This window comes from Camelus bactrianus, chromosome 18 (assembly GCF_048773025.1).
Source record: "Camelus bactrianus isolate YW-2024 breed Bactrian camel chromosome 18, ASM4877302v1, whole genome shotgun sequence".
NCBI lineage: Eukaryota > Metazoa > Chordata > Mammalia > Artiodactyla > Camelidae > Camelus > Camelus bactrianus.
This window is the reverse complement of record NC_133556.1, coordinates 25,825,141-25,842,218: the sequence shown is the minus strand read 5'-3', so window position 1 is coordinate 25,842,218 and position 17,078 is coordinate 25,825,141. Positions and strand designations below refer to the sequence as shown.

At 55.3% G+C, this 17,078-nt stretch overlaps 1 protein-coding gene across 3 annotated transcripts in view; it reads right to left on the bottom strand.

Moving 5' to 3' along the window:
- Nucleotides 1-17,078, bottom strand: part of SRL (sarcalumenin) — a 34,900-nt gene that overhangs the window by 9,933 nt on the left and 7,889 nt on the right. Inside the window, exon 2 of one of the 3 annotated variants that reach the window (XM_045512718.2) lies at nt 1,696-2,703. The exons of 1 other annotated variant lie outside the window; for it this stretch is intronic. In XM_045512718.2, coding sequence (XP_045368674.1) covers nt 1,696-2,703 — 1,008 coding nt within the window. Of the gene's footprint in view, nt 1-1,695; nt 2,704-7,069; nt 8,073-17,078 lie in introns of all 3 variants that reach the window. One more of the 3 variants, XM_045512719.2, reaches the window with a different exon arrangement.

Here is a 17,078-nt window from a genome sequence, read left to right as displayed (position 1 = left end):
CCCGAGGCTTCAGGCTCCCTTGAGATGGGCCAGGACGGGGCCGTGAGGAAGTGCTACACGAAGCCTCACCAGGTTCAACTGAATAGAGCTTTGTTTCTAAGACGGACTTTGAAAATCCAAACTCAACTTCTGTTAAGCTCTGCAATCTATTTTATGTACTCAACAAAAGTAGACTGAGCACCTGCTATACATGCCAAGCACAAAGCATTGTGCTGTGAATGCCGTGGTGCCCCCAGACCAAGCCAGCTCTGCCCTTGAGTTTTCTACAGTCTGTCCCCAGGGATAGGGGAGTGAAATCACCTGGAAAATAATATAATTACAGACAATGATGTGGCTACGGAAGGAAAGATTTCAGAAGCTAGGCAGGCCTAAGAAGTGTGCTTACGAAGTCTTAAAGGGACAGTCTTAGGATGGGGAGTCAGAAAACTTTCCGAGGTTTGCCTGTGGGCTGAGATCTGAGATGATACAGGAGACATGAGTGGTTAATGGGAGACTGCATTTCGGATTCTAAGAAAACCACTGGCCTGATCAAGGGAGGATTTTATCAGGAAGTCCTGGGAGACAGGCAGACTGGGGAGGGGGATTCAGCAGGGGGACTGTGTCGCTGCTGGCCCAGCATGAGATGCCCGTGATCATCTGAGGCTCCTGGGGAGGGGTGCTCACATTCCAGGGCCTCTATTACCACAGCCGTTTCTACCTGGGCTAATTGCACAGAGGATTTTTGGTGATAGAAGGATGGACAGTGGGGCAGAGGGAGACCAGCTCCATGAGGGGTGGGAAGCAGAGAAGAATCAGTATGCCTCCTGCAGCACCTGGGGAGAATGATTCTTTACTCGGCCAGACCCAGAACAGGGGGGAACGGGGAAAGGGGAGGGGCTTGATGACTGAAGGCCCTCCCCCTAACGGAGTGTACGAGTACCTGACAAGTGTGGAAACCAAGTTCTGCAAGGAAACCTGCGTTAGAAGGTGAAGATTGACCCTAGCGCCTCCATCCTATAAGCCAGCTTTTGGTCCAGGCCGGTGAACTCGGTGGACAAGGCCACAGAGGGTGCTGGCCACCCCTAGCATGCAACACACGTCCAGTATTACCCAGTAGTTTTGGCCCTGCCCACTCCCCCCTCCCTGTCCCCAGGCCCTGAGAGACGGGCTGCTGCTGCTCCAGGTGGACATCTGCAGGACATCAGCGTCACTGCCAGCCTAGATTTCTTATCAGATCCTGACCGCGGTCCCAGTTTACCCAGCCTATCATGGTCTAGTCTTCAAGGAAAGAGCCCAGGTGCTAGCCCACCAATGTGGTCCCCTCGTGCCTGCTCCACCCCCCAGCCTGCCTCCAGGCCTCAAATCCTGCCGCTATGCCCCTGGCCCTTTGGGATAAGGCACTGGTTCGCGGTAAAGTGCACTGAGGGACCCTAACCAGTAAGTTTCTGACGTCCTAACTCAGAAGCAACCAAGCGCCTCTGGATCCTCCAAGGGCGCGGACTCTCACTGGGTCCCTCAGAACTGGGGATAAGTGGCTGATGAGCAGCCGGGAGCACCCCGAGGGCCGGGCACCCCGATGGGGCCGCAACCCTGCAAACCCGGGGCTGGCTGGGGACCCTCCTGCCCCGCGGGTCCCTGCCTGTCCCCCTATGCACAAGACTTCCGGGAGGACCGCGGCCGCTGGTAGCGCCCCGAGCAGCCCTGGGAACCCCCTACCCTGAGGCCCCGACTCCTCGGGCTCCCGCGCCTCCGCCCCCCGGGGCTCCGTGTGCGACTGCTCCTGGGTCGGTCCGGCCCCCTCACCCCCGCGGCTCGCGCCTCCCGCTGCTTCTTGGGCTTCCCCGGCTTCTTCCTCCGAGTCGCCTCCTGCTTCTTCCGAACTAGCCCCGTCCCCGCTGTCCTCTTCGGATTCTTCCTGGGATAGAACTCCTTCTTCTTCCTCGCCGCTGCTGTCTTCGCCCCCCTCTTCTTCGGAGGAGGCTGCGTCCAGCTGCTCCTCGGGCATCCCCTCTCGGGGGCGGTCCTCCTGGGGACCCCGCATCTCTGCGCCGGCGTCCGAGGCAGGGCTGGAGCTGGGCTCCACCTGGTCTTCAGTCCCCTCCCTGGCTTCTGCGTCCACGTCCGCGGCTCCATCTGGCACTTCTGGCTCCTGACCTGGCTCTGGGCTGCCCACCTCTTCTGTCTCGATCTGTGTGCCAGGAGAGGGCCCTGCGTCTTCAGGTTCCGAGGTCCCCTCTGCTGCTCCCTGTGCGGGGTCGTCGCGAAGGGCCTCCTCGGCGTCCTCGGGGCCCACGCCACTCCCAGCCTGTCCTTCCGCCTCCCGTCCTGGGCTCTCTCCAGAGCTGAGCTCCGGCCCCCCATCCTCCCCCGGCTCCAACTCTCCTTCTGGGGGAGGGGCGCTCGCTCCCAGGGGGCCCGCATCCTCCTCCCCAGGCCCGGCAGCTTCCCCGAGGGGAGCGGACTCCGAGGCTGAGGCATTGGAGGGGCTGGCTTCGGAATCAGAGCCCAGGCCGGCGTTGGCGGTGGAGCCCCCTGCGGCATTCTTCTCCGAGCTCCCAGCCTCCCCGCCATCTGGGGGGTGAAGGAGCAGGTTCGTCTCTCCAAGGGCCGCCTCCGCCTGAAGGGCCCTTTCCTTCTCCTCTAGACTTGCGTCTCCAGCAGAGAAATGATTCTCCAACAAATGGTCAACATCTTCTGTGCCACCCGAAGCGGAAACCTGCGGTTCTAGATGATTAGAACACGATTGGTCAGTGTCAAGGGGTTGGCACTCACGTTGCTTCTCAAAAACGTCTAACTCAGCCTAGCTCCTGTCTCCAGGAGAGTGGTGTGAACCTGGAGTGCGGTGGGGCACCTCCCTCCCTAGTCTTCATAACCGCCCTGGAGGGCCAGCAGAGGCGGTGCTATACCCTGCCTCCCTCCTGATGGCAGCTGTGGCGCGGGAGAGCAGCTGACCCACCCCAGAGCCCCGCCCCTGACCCTGCCTCTCCAGCCTCCCCGGAGGGATGGAAGTTGGGCGTGCCCTTCCAGCCCTTCCTCAACCTTGCTGGCTGGCACGTGCATCCTGGCTCACGGGGAGATCTTTCCAAGATAGGGCAGATGCATGTCCACACCACCCCTTGTCACTTCCTAGAGTCATTAACCAGCGTGCTTTTTATGTTGCTATCAGCAAAGGAGTGAAAACAGGTGTGTGCCGGCCAGACCCTCTTAGGTTACGGGCAGAGCACTTAGGGGATTACTTGTGGCTCTCAACCTTATTAAGTCACACATCCAATTCTGTCCCCTTAAGGGCAGGAATTTGCTGGCCTCTCTACCTTAGATTAGAGGGGACATGGCCTGAGAAGGAGGAGATACCCAAAACGGGAAGGCCTGGGCTCCCCGGTAGCCTTAGCCAACCCCTTGGGAGGGGATCCCCTTCTAATGGCCGATAGCTTTACCAGGAGAGCTGAGGGCACAGGGAGAGCAAGCAGAGGGAAGGTAGGTGCCTAGTCTGTAACAGACACCTCTGTCAAGGGATCAGTGTGATTTATTTGGACAGTGGTGTCAGAAGGGAGGGTTGGACCTAACTCTTCTGCCCCCTCCCACCCAGGCTGCGACCTGTTTAAGGAGGAGGGAACATCGCCGGCGCATGGGGGTGAGGGGACCATGGGTGCCCTGCCTCGGGGTACCTGAGACGCCCCTGGGTCTGCCTTGACTCACAGCACTCTTTGAAGCAGCAGCACACCACCTCTCTGCTGGGTACAGACACCTCCCCTCCCAGGCCACAGCCTGGTAATCCCAGCTCTGCCTCCCACGAAGAAAAGCCCCTTCCCTTCTGCCTCCAGGTACCCACCCCCTTGTTCCCTGAAACCTAAGGAGTTCCTCCAGGAGCCAGGGACAAATCTTTTCTCCTTAATCCCCACAGACACAACCTGCTTTCAAATTCAGAAGGATAGGAAGTTTGGGTGCCTTTTATTATAAAGGAGCCCTGTATGTTGATATAACACTTCTCCCAGTGACCTTCACATCTGTGACCGTATTCACCTCTCTTATTACTGTCAGCCAGTTTTCAGAGCTGAAGGTCTGAAGAAAGTCTTTGATTCACCCAAGACACCAGGTGTCTAGTGGGTGGGTGGAACCCAGAACAGCCCACTCCTTGCCCAGATCTTCCATGCCACGCTGTGTTGGGGGGAGCACAGGGGAACCCTTTACCCCTGGTACCTTGCCCCCGCTGCATGCACTCCCCTCCCTGGCCCTTGGATGGCAGGAACCAACGCTTCATCCTTCCTGTGTTCCCAGGGCTGCAACCCTGCCTGACCTCCAGAAAGTGCCATGAAGAGGCCCATGGGGAGTCTGGGGTACAACAGGAATTCCTGGCCCCTTAGTTGGGGAGCTGGAGGTTACTACTCATTTAAAATTCCTTTCATTACCACCCAAATACCTGTAAGTCCTGATTCCTTGGCCTGCAACTCTATTGATAACCCCCATAACCTCTGTAGAAAAAAACCTATGGCAGGAACTTGGTTTAACCCAAGGAGATTGACAGCCCACTGAGCAGCAATATATATAAATCTGTATCTCATATGAGATACATCTGTGCAGTTACTCAGTGTGCCAGGCAATGCTTAAGCACTTTATACATTAAACATGAACTTGATCTTACTCAGCTTACTCTTACTTGCTTCTGTAAAAGAAGTCTTACCCTTATTCCCACCTTACAGATGAGAGGACAGACTGGAATCAGAGGCACTAAATGCCTTGCCCAGCAACACACAGCTAGCAACTGGCTGAGGCCATTTAAGTCCAGAGCTGCAGAAGCGATGGCCTGACCCTAGAGCAGGTTCTAAGCCCAGGCTACTCAGCGTGTGGTCCAGGCACCTGCAGCAGCAGCATCACCTGGGTGGGCCTGGTAGAGATGCAGACTCTCAGGCTCCAGAACAGACCCACTGAGAGGGAATTTGCATTCTAACAATTCATCTGTTGCACATTACAGTTTGAGAAGCACTAGTCTACAGGAGCTTATAAAACTGCATATAAACTAGTGCTCAACACTTGACACTGGCTATATACACTGGCTATATACTGGAATCTCCTGGTTCCTGATCCCATTCCTCTCCCCCTTCCCAGAGGTTCTGATTGAATTGGTCCAGGGTGCCCCAGCATCAGGACTTTAACCAAAAAAAAAAAAAAAAATCTTGGGTAATTCTAACATGCAGCCAAAGCTGCAAAGCTCTGCCCAGCCTGACCCCAAGGCTTCTGCTCCTGATCCCTCCTCACTCATGCACCCCCTGGAGGGTCCCAAATTGAATAGGTTACCGGGGCTTGGCATTTGACCTTGGAGTAGCAGTGGTCAAGGTTTCTTCTCTGGGGAATCCAGCCCTTTCCAACATGCCCTGTCACCCTCTACTGTTGATGTTGTTGATGATGATATGGTTATGGTGGTGATGGTGGTAATAGGGGTAGTGGTGATGATGTTGATGGTGGTGGTGATGGTGACGGTGATGGCGGTGATGATGATGTTGATGGTGGTGATGATGATATTGATGGTGTTGGTGACGGTGATGGTGGTGATGATGACGATGTTCGTCTTGATGGTGGTGGTACTGATGGTGATGATGATAATGGTGATAGTGATTTTGATGGGGATGATACTGGGCTGAACAGACTCTGGGTCTGACTACATGTGGCATTTCTAACAGTCTCAAAACACCCTCTTTCCTGGTTGGGGAGAGAGGGCTTCTTCATCCCAAGGGAGATAAGGATCCCAGACTTTGGGGGTTTACCATGACTTTCACACTGCTGTGTATTTTCCACGCCTGGGCCCTGGACAGGAACGCAAGTGTGTGCATGTGTGTATACACATTTACATCCATACTCTTCCCTGGTTTTTATGACTTAGTGTCAAGCTGCCCCTGCCCTTCTACTAAGCAATTTGGAGTGAAAAAGACCAAGGGTGATGACTTCATGCCCTGCGACCTTCCTTCCCAAGCTAAAAATTACTTCTCTGACAGAAAGTCTCTCAATGAAACAAGCTATGCCATTGGGCCCCCAGAGCTTGAGCCCCAGGAAGCAGCTGTGCCATCCGATCCGATCTCTCCTCCAGGATGCAGTGAGAGGCTTCAAGAGCCTCCAACTCCTTCAACTCCATGACATCGAGCCCAGTGTCTTTCCACCCTCCCTGACCTCTGGCATCTTGCTGAAGCCCCCAAGTGGCCCTGGAGGAGAAGGTAAGGGAGGGGACAGAGGACCCAGGACACCTTGGACAGGTTGAGAGCCTGGTAAGATGAGTCTTGATCTATCCCTGGACACGCAGTACCACACTGTATGTGCTGCTGCCAGGGCAGATGCTCGGGCCCAGGACAGAGCTGGGTGCTGACGTCAGGGTACATGAATAGCAAGCCCCCAGCTCAGCCCCGTATATCATGGGATGGCCCCTGAGCCTGACAGGCCAATGCCCAAGCAGAGCCCAGCCTAAACAGGCTCTGCTTTCTCTCCTGACACTCCCCTCTCCCATTAGCCCCATCCCGGGGCTCAGCCTTGCAGCTGCTCCCCCGCCCACAGCCTTGGCAGGAGCCCCAGGCTCAGTTCCTCTCTCTGCTCTCCACCACCGAACACCTGATTTTTTCCCCCAGCTACTAACTCTTCCCAAGCACTTTCTCATGGACTCAGAGAACTGTGGGGTTGCCAAGGGCCTTGGTGAGTCCAGCTGCAGAGGAGGAAGCTTTAAAGACTTGCCCAAGGTCAGGGGTAGGGTTGGGACAGAGTCCAAGTTCATGACCCTTAGTCTAGAGCGCTTTCTGCCCCCGCATAGTTGGCAAACCATGTCCCATGAGATGCTGGGGTTCCATGGAAGTGCCTGGTGGGGAGGGAAGATGAAGGAGCCAAGATTCAGCCCCCTCCTTGGTACTCCCTGCCCAGCAGCTCTCCTTGGGTCTGTCTGTCCCACTGCCAAAGCTGGGAGGGGCTGACAACCACTGTCCTGCCTCTCCTGCCTCTTCCCTAAGAACTCCTTCTTGTGATCATTTTCTCCAACAGCCCAAGAAGCGCCCCCTCCCAGCACCTTTGCACTTTGCTGATCACCACATGCCCAGCACGGAGCTCGGGGATGTCTGACCTTCACGCAGAACATCAAGCTTCCCAAAGTGGCTCTGTGCTCTTCTTCATCTGCCCCTGGAGGCCAGGAGAGCAAGGATTATTCTCTTGAAATGAGGACGCAGACACAGGAAAGTCAAGTGTTGGTTCAACAGGGCATCCAGGGATGGGCCAGCACTCAGGCCAAGAAACACAGCAGAGCTCTCTGGCCCACAGGAGGTGGCATCCAGGCCCTGCAGGGCTTCTCCCACACAGAGGCTTGGTCTCCAGGGTTGAGTCCATGTGAATCCGGGCGTTTCACAATGTGATTCTAATGAACACCAACATTTGAGAACTACCACTCTGAGCTACCGTCAGTACCAATGTCAGGGAGAGTCTGTCTTGAAGCTGAAACTGGAGGTCAGGAGAAGAGAGGTCAACAACCCAGATCTTTTATTTGGTTGGCCTGTTTCGGTTGACCTCTTCATGAAATTGAATGGAAATCCAGTTCCAATCCTCCACATCTCCTTAGCACATGTTTCTAAGCATCCACCGAAGGTTATTCCTCTGTGGGATTTCTCATCCATTTGAACTGAAACCATTGCATCCAAAGTCACACACAGGTATAATACACCACTACTCATACATAATTATGTAGATGAGTCATCAGTTAAAAAAACAAAGTCCCGGGGGCACAATCAATTTCCACCTCTACCCCTGGACACATCTGTCTCCAGGAATCAGGAAGTCTTCACCAGTCTTCACCAGGCAGTCCTTGGTCCACACATTCAACATCTCATATAGGCGGTTCTCAAGTGCAGTGGAGAGCACTTCAGAATCAGAGTCCATGAGGCCAGTGTGGCAGACTGACCCCTCCATGTCCCAGATCCTGTCTCTGAACACTCCGGGACTGGACCAGCAGCAGCAGCCCCTTCTGGTGTCACATTTTTTCTTGACCTTATTCACACAGTAAACGGTCACTGCTCAGGGCCCCTCGTTCCTTCTCTTCTTGGATGAGCCTTCAGACTGCTCTGCAGATGCCAACACTGAAAAGGAACTTAGGAGGGAAGTGCCCGCCTCCTCCCGGGACCCTGAGACCCTCCCCTTCGCCATTCTGTGGGCCCACCCCTCTTCCCCCCCAGACAAGGTGACCAGGGTGCCGTGAATGAGGCAGCCTTTCTTGGAAGGTTCTCTGGCCTCCTGGCTAAGCTCAGAAAGTCAAGGCTAATCCCACCGGCACAGCTTGTCCCTGGCTGGACTCTAGCCCCAAAATGATTCACCTAGGACATGATGACAAAGGCGGCAATCAGTGGGAACCAGGAGGTTGGGGTCAAAAGGGACCGCCTCCTGAATTTCACTGCTCAGAATCCTAGAACTCTGATAAATGACTGTCCCAAGGCCACAGAGCTAGTTAGGCTACTTAGTGGCGGGCTGGTTCTGGAACCCAGCCCACCACCAAGTCCCAGTCTCATGAGCTTTCCCGGCACCTGACCACAAACACCCCCAAATGATGGGGTGAGTCAGCCTCAGAAGGACAGCGACTTCTCAGCCTACCCTTGTCTTCTTTGCTTCAAAAAGAATACTTCAAGATGTCAAGACAATTGTTTTTAACCTGTAAAGTCCAGAGATTGACAGAATAGCTCCACCCCAATCCCCACCCCTAATCCCTGGGAACTCTTGGGTTGGGAAGTACAGAGAGAAACTGCCCACAACCCCACAGCTGTGGTGCACACACGCGCTTGTCACTGACCCCTGCAGGATTCATGGAAATGGATAAGCACGCGCTTTCAAAAGGCAAGGACATTTGGAAGAAGCAAAACATTAAGACTTAACCCCTGAGTGTGACTCGATTATTAAAGGGACGCTCTATGTTGCACCCGGTTTTCCCAGAGAGCAACCCTGCCTAAAAAAACATAGATCCCTGCGGAAGCCATTGGCAATAATTCCTCCATTCAGAGTGGCCGAGCTGAGCAGGAGAGGAAAACAAGAAGGGAGAGATGCAGGCTGGCTTCTGAGAGAGACAAAGGCAGGTGGCTGGTCCCCCCACCTCCCCCTCCACACATGAAGAAAGAGAACCCCCCTGGGGTCCATGAGGTCCTAGGAGTGCTGATGGTCCAACTTTGGGGCACCAGGCAGGGAGCGACCCACTAGGGGCCAAAGGAATGTGGCTCCCTGAGGTCTCAGTCAGACAGATGCCTTGGGTTCAAGTCTGAGCCATCATCGGCTTGGTGGGTGGGGGAGCTGCAACACAGACCCGCCTCCTCCCCAAGCCGGGGAAGCAGGAGGAAGTCCACTATTTTCCTGAGCTTGGGAACCGGATCTGACACCTTCCTGGGCCAGGCCCACATCTCAGGGCTTTCCTTTGCCATGAGACCCAGAGCCAGACAGGTCTCTCTGGGCGCAGCTAGAAGTCCGGAGGGCGGGGCTCTGCCCCATAGCGCCTTCCTAACCTGCCAAACGGCCGGGACCCGGGCTGCTCCTCGCTCCCCAGCCCAGCTCCAGCCACCCATAAAACACAGAGAATGATGCTTTGCCAACCCCTTTGGATTATCTTAAACATCAGATGATGTTTAAAAGCATTCTATGAATGTCAGGTTTCATAATAATAATTTCCTAGAAGAGCAAAGATGCCAGGCCAAATCCCAAGCTCACTGAGTGGGCCAAAACAGAAGCAGCTTTGGACAGGAGCCACGCCGGCTCACCTGCACTCTGCTCTTCTCAACCCCCTGTTTCTTGGGGGTCAGTCCGTGGGCCAGGAGAGGTCTTTCTGCCCAGGTCCTTCTCCTCTCCTTCTAGCCAGAAGCAGCTCAGATGAGGGGCTCCGGGCGCCTGGGGGTAGCCCTGCTCTCCGTGGCTCCTGCTGGCCTGGGACAGGAACGAGCCTGAGCTGCCACACTCCCGGGCCCAGATCTCGCCCTGCTGAGCCGCAGGCTAACGCCTACCATCACAGACCCCCACTTGCAGGCAGCCCTGACTCACCCAGAATCTTACATGATTACATAGGGCTTCCCCCGTCCTCCACCTCCCAGGACCCTCCCATCCAGCCTAGTGAGGGGACCCTGCACTTTGCCCCAGTGCAAAGGCATATCAGGGGGATGTCTAAACAGATGCTCATAGGGTCGAGTCTGCGTAAGAACAGGTGAAGGCCCTTCCTTGCTCTGGGAAACGACAGCAGCACGATGGGAGACAGGCACCTCGAAGTGCCCACGTGGCTTCGCCACCATCCTTATGACGAGTGAGCACAGAGGGAAAACAGTAAGTTCTTCAGGAGTGACTCAGGCCTCAAGAATGCAGCTTTGGCTGCACTAGACTTGAGAGAGCGGCTCTAGCTTCCCCTCGGTGGTGCTTTGCTCATCCTGAAATCAGAGCTGATGTTTCCACGGGCCTCACACACCGGCCTGCACAACCACGGCCCCGGCGGCCCCTTCATGTTGGCACCAGCAGCAGCTCTGCACCACTCAGTGGCACCAACCCCACCAACACGCCTGCCCAGGGGTGCGTCGCCCTTAGTGGATCTCACCTCCCGCTGCCACTAGTCCCCAGGTTTGCTCAGAGGAGGCTGCGGAAGAAGGTCAAGCAAGGACAGAAGCTGGGGCAGCAATAAAACGCGAATATTCCACCCCAAGTGCCCTGGACCCTTCCGTGAAAACTGCTGCCCAGACACTAAGATGCTAGATCTTTCCACCTTCTCTTCCCAAATTCGAGACAGATGGGCTCCACTTCTGGGTCCCTGAGTTCACGACCCCAAATCTTATCTCGCTGCTCAGACTTAGGGTGAATTTTGCATTAGAGACTTGCAGAACTGGAAGGAAACTGAGAAATTCACTAGCCCAACTCTCATTTCACAGATGAAGAGACCAAGGCCCAGAGATGGGAAAGACCCTGCCAGAAGTCACCTAGCCCGTTGGGGCAAAGCAGGACATACACACAAGGTCCCCAGACTCCTCACCTGGCCTTTCATGTGCGTTCTAAACAGCAATGGCTTCCTTTGCCCCTGACATTTTCAACCCTTTCAGTCCACGTCTTGCCCCAACCCTAGGGCCCGGCATTCCTGGGATTACCTATCAGTTCCCCTACTCATTCCTATGAAGTGTGGCCTCCCAGCGAGGGCCAGCCGAGGGCCCTGATGTCAGGCTGGGTCCCTGAGCACAGCTCTGGATGGAGATTTGGAGAAGGGATGGGGTGAGTTTTAAGCTCCTGAAGTTTGGAGGTCGCCTGCACCCGGCCCAGCCCTGCATTCGTGTCTCTGAGTCACTGGGAAAAGTATGCGGGGAGGGGCTCCCTGTCTCCCTCACCAGGAGACAAAGAGCAGCTGGTTCCAGGAGAGCCAGTCTCTGAGCTCAGGACAGCAGAGGCCACAAGACTGGACCAGAAGAACCTTCCATCATCCGGGTCACAGAGAAAGGGAAGAAGACCACCTCCCACCTGAGGCTCTGCGTGCGACTGGTACACACGTCCAGGGCTCGGGAGCAAATCCATCTGTTTCCCTCAGTTACAGCTCCAGAGCTTGAACAAAGATGTCTAGAACACCCAAGTCACTCTCTGGTGGAACATTCTAGAAATCTCACCTCTCCCCCTCCCAGGAGCAGACTTGTTTCTGATTTGTATCCCCAAGTGGCCTCGACCCCTGAACCCCAGACACGTGGGCCATGTTTCCCAGGGACCCTGGGCTCTGTCCTTCCCACAGACCAGGCCTCCCGGCCCTCCCATGGGGCTCCCTCTCTGACATCCCCATCCCCAGGGAAGAATCTTCACAGGCAATTAAACCCCAGGGCAGCTTCCTCCCACGTCAATGGGGCCTGGGTTCTCCGGCTGGTCTCTCCAAATACTGACACCACACTAGAATCTCGCTACACTTTCTTTTCCTTTGGCACCTGGTGGCTGTGCAGGAGGCCAGGATGGGCCACCTACTCTTTAGTTCTCACAGGGCTCCCCTGGGGAGGGGAAGGTGAAAGCCAAGGGCAGGGCGGGGGGGGGGGGCGGCGAGAGCAAAAGTGCATTCCGCACATGCTGTCCCCGGGGTAACTCTTCCTGGTCATCACCGCGGGCCACACGCCGCCCCCGCCGGGCTGCACCTGAAGATCCAGCAGGCTGCCTACCCAAAGGGCCACCACCCCCCGCTGACAAGGGCCCCACATCCCTGCACATTGTCTTGTATGCATGTTTCCCGTATTTGCTGTAACAAAGCACCATGACCTGGTGGCTTAAAGCAATAAAAACATATTTTCTTATGGTCCTGAGGCCAGAAGTCCAACCTCAAGTTGTCGCAGGGCCCCGTTTCCCTGCAAGGCTCTAGGGGAGGCTCCTCCCTGTCTCTTCCCAGCATCCTTGGCTTGTCGACGCATGTCCACTGTCTCTGCCTCCGGCACACACTGCCTTCTCCCTGAGCCTCTACGCAGTGTCCCTTCCCCTTTTCCTCTAAGAACACAAACTAACTACCTACATCTGCAACCACCTGATTTTCAGAAGAGGTCGCATTCTGAGATGCAGAGGTTAGGACTTCAGTGCATCTTTTTGGGAAGTGTAATCCAGCCTGAAATGGGTCTGCCGATGGCCACAGCACCTCATGCCTGGAATGCCCTCTGCTCCCCACAGATCCAGCAGCCCAGGCCTTCCCACCAGCTATGTCCCCTCTCCTCCCGCCGCCTTCCAGGTCTCACCACCCCAGCCCACACGGGCCCCCCGCTGACCTCAACTGACTCAGTGTCCACGACTGTCCACACTGAGCCCTATGTGGCTGTGACCTGTGTGCAGGAGCTGGGGGCAGGGGATGTCCTGTCTTCCCTTCCAGGTTGTCATTCCCTCCAGGGCAAGAGAGAGGCCCATTACCCCTTTATATCCCACAGAGCCTGAGAAAGCTCTGAGCACCGAGACTCACACAATAAATGCCTGCAGAATGCTTTAAGAAATTGCTCTCAGTCCTCGTGCATTCCCTATCAGTCTCCCTGAGTGCCCTGCTCCCCGACCCTAGGCCTGGCTAATCCCAGCTCCCACTTCAGGTCTCGGCTTTAAGGTCCATCCCCTGGGAGGCCTCCCTGGCCCCTCCGTACCAAGCTGCTTCTGCTCTGTGTTCCCGCAGCACCTGTCACGTTACGTGACAGTCTTTTTATTACCCTGTTCCCCATGGATGCTAGCGCCTGAGGCTTGTCCCTCTCAGGATCACAGGTGTCCCGCAGGCACGAGGCCTGGCAGACACCCTGCACAGGGAATGTCTGCTGGATGCCCTGAGCACCCGATAGGAATGTGCCTCCTCCCCTGGGTCAGCCCTTCTCAAGGTGTGGCTCAAGGCCATTTGCAAAAGGATCCTGGAGAAGCTTGGTTAAAAGTTCTATTCCTGGCTGGTTCCCCAGACCGTCTGCATCCCACTCAGGGTGGAGGGTGGGGAGGCCTCAGGAGTCTGCCTTTTTAACAAGAGCCCAGATGGTCTTCACACATGCTAGAATCTGAGAACTACTGTCCTTGTGCCTTGACCTTGGGAGTCAACCTATACCCATCTTTCCAGGGACCTACTGGTTGCAGAGGGTGGAACCTGCCTGCAGGAGGCTGTATCAGGCCTGCCTCCGGCTCCCTGTCCCAGGCTGAGGCCTTATCTCCAAGGCCATGGGCGGTCAACAGGGCTGATGCCCATCAGCTCCAGGAACATTGTGGGTCTGCGGTCCACCTGGCCTTGCTATCTTGCCAGGGGATATCCCTCCTAAAAGGGCAGGAGCAGCCAGTGGTGGAAGGCCCTCGAAGAACCTGCCCCTGGGATGAAACCGGCAAGGAGAAGCCCCGGGGACTCTGCGACTCTGGGGAGGAAGATGGAGAGAGAAGGACAGAGTCAGGAGCCCAAATCTGCTCCCCTAATCAGCAGTGGGGAGCAAATGCTGAGCAAGGATTTTCACTCTCTGTGCCTGTTTTACACTTCGTTGTGCCGTCATGTCACAGCTATCGATGGAGCACCTACTCTCCGCCCAAGAGCAGGAGGCTCACGTGACACGTGATGGAGTTCTGAAAGCCGAGTAGTACTAGAAAAGTATACGGCATTGCTCACGTTAGGATAAACTCTCCTCGAAACACATCTCCACACAAGAACGTACACACTAATGTTCACAGCAGCATTATGCACGATAACCAAGAGGTGGAAACGACCCAAATGTCCATCAACAGACGAATGGATAAACAGAATGTAGGCCATCCACACAGTGGAATATTATTCAGCCATAAAAAGGAATGAAGCACTGACACACACTACAGGGTGGATGAAGCTTGAAGACACGGTGCTGTATGAATGAAGCCAGACACAGAACACCACATACTGTATGATTCCATTTAAATGAAATATCTGGAACAGGGGAATCCATAGAGACAGAAGGCAGATTAGTGGCTGCCAGGGGGTGGGGGATTTGGGGAGGAATGCGGGTGACTACTGATGGGGATGGGGGGTCTCTCTTTGAGGTAATCAAAAATGTCCTAAAATTGACTGTGCTGACGGTTGCACATTTCTGTGAATATACTAAAAAATACTGAACTACTTTAAATGGGCTAACTGTGCAGTATATGAATTCTATCTCAATAAAGCTACTTAAAGAAATAGATAAACTGTCTTCAGTTCTTTTCTTTCTCCCTAATTTTAGCTGAACCTTTTGTCTACCTGCAGACTCCTTACTGCTCTGGCTTCCTGCCTATCAGAGATTTTGTATCGCAGCACCTAGAACAGTCGTTGGATGGACGGATGGATGGTGGCAAAATGTGAGGCCTGTCCTCAACTCAGTGGCAGAAAGTTCAAAGTCCTGGAAGAGAAGATATTCAGAAACCAGGACTCAGAACCAGAAAAGTCCCCATGGGTGGAGTCACCTATCTTGCCCAGGCCTATTATTTTGTGATCAAAGGGTCCTAGGAGCAGCTGCCTTATCGGCTCAGGAGGTTGCTTCGATAACCACTGTATGGATTCCTGGGTGTAAAGACCCTCCCCTTAAAGACACAACATCTAACAGGAGGGGGCAGCGGGCAGAGGGGGCTTCCTGGCAGCAGAGTCTCCATGCCAGGCAGGGATTGGACATGGGGGGCCCATCTCAGGAGCTCCTGGCAGAGGCCGGGGTGGGGGGTGCCTTTGGGGTGGCTACAGGAATCAAGCCAAGCATGTGTGGGGAACAGAGTCTGTGGTCCAGAGGGTGGGACAAGCTGGAGAGAGGAGAACAGACTGGATTCACGGGTGAGCCCTTCTGGAAAGGCAAGGGGACCCTAGAGACCTGCCCCCACCCCTACTCTCTTCCAGAACGAGGACAAACCACAGAGAGTACCACAAAGCTATAGCCACCAGCTTCCAGAGCTGGCCTGACCCTCGCAGACTCTGGGTTGGGGACCCCTAATTCTGCCAGAAGGAGACCCAGATAGCCTCCAGCCAGGGGATCCTGCCCAGATGCAAACCCCTCACGGAGGCCAGGGAGGGTCACTGGGAAGTTGTCTCCCCAAGTGGCTTCTCAAAGTGCATCCCACGCCCTGCTCACTCCCCCTCCGCACCCGCAGGAGACAGTGCAGGGCTGGGCCCACGGGGGCCTGAGTTTCCGGGTTCTCAGCCCACTGCCCTCTCCACCACATGACCAGCTGGGAACCAGACCCTTTGCCCTCAGGACGGCTGGACTCCAACTCACACTGCACCTGAGCACACCTGACAGGGAGCTGGAAACTCCTCCCCACCGTGCTCCCAGCACCACCGCTAGGCGAGGTGCTGCTCCCAGAATCCCCTGCCCCCGCACAGCTGTCGGTCCATTCATTTCACACACGCGCCCTGGGTGTGTCAGCAGAGCTCCAGATCAGCGGCTGGGGCAATCGTGTGAGCCGTGGGGCCCAAGAGAGGACCAGGGAAACAGGAGCCATCCATGCCCAGGGGACGATGACCACTTGGGAGAGAGACGAGGACTGTCTCAGAGCCAGCAGCCGCTCAGCAGTCTGGGTCCACGGCTAAGGAACTGGAGCGGGTGAGCACCCCACCTGGAACCCCAGGATGTGACACTGTTTGTGAACAGGGTCTGCACACAGGTGATTAGTTGAGATGAGGCTGTACTGGCCTGGCCTGGGCTCTGAGTCCACTGACTGGTGTCCTTATAAGAGGAGGAGACATACAGAGAGAAGACCACCTGAGGACAGAGGCAGAGGTTGGAGAGAGTCACCCAGCAGCCAAGGAAGGCCAGGGCCTGCCGGGTCTACCAGAAGCTGGAAGAGGCAGAAGGAGCCCCCTGGAGCCTTTCAAAGGAGCTCAGCCCTGCCCACACCTTGATTTCAGGCTTCCAGCCTCCAGACTGGGAGAGAACAAACTTCTGTTTGAATGACACCCAGTTTGGGGTCATTTGTTATGGCAGCCCCAGGAAGATAATATAGGGACCAACCCCTAATCCAGGCCCTTTGAAAGCTTCGCAGCCCCTCTCAGGCTAAGCTGGTCAAGCTCACCAGCCCCCGGGCCCCGTCCCTGCCCCCTGCTCCCCCTCTCTCTGCAAGCTCGGGCTACTTATTTTTAGCCCCTGATTACATCTGCCTTATATGGTTCCCTACTCCTATCATGAGCGGGGACAGCCTTCCCTCCTGGTTTGTACACTCTTTGAGGACAGAGAATCCCAAGGATATTAACAGTGCTGAGAAGGGGCAGATGTGTTGATGGATTCCCTGAGTTGTTCGAGTTTCATGATATTTGAGGAAACCAGTGGCAGGTGTCAAGCTACAGGCATACCGTCCTCAGTAAGAGCCTAGAATCATTGTCACGGTCCTTCTAACCGTAAAAAGTATCTGAGATCGAAAAACATTTGAAGCATTCGATAGCCATTTTCTTATTTTAGTTGCAGAACCACCCCAAGCTGCAAATAGGGCAAATATTATTACCATGTTTTATGGGTGAGCAAACAGGTGCAGAGATGGTAAGGGGCTTGGTGGTGAGTTGTGACAATGCCATGGCTTGTCCCACAGTGCATGCCACACTCCACCCCAGGCTGGCAACCTCTGGGGTCTCCATCCAGACCCTGCCAGGCTAACTACCAATTCAGAAAGGAAACTGAGGCAGGAAAAGACGGGATCAAAAG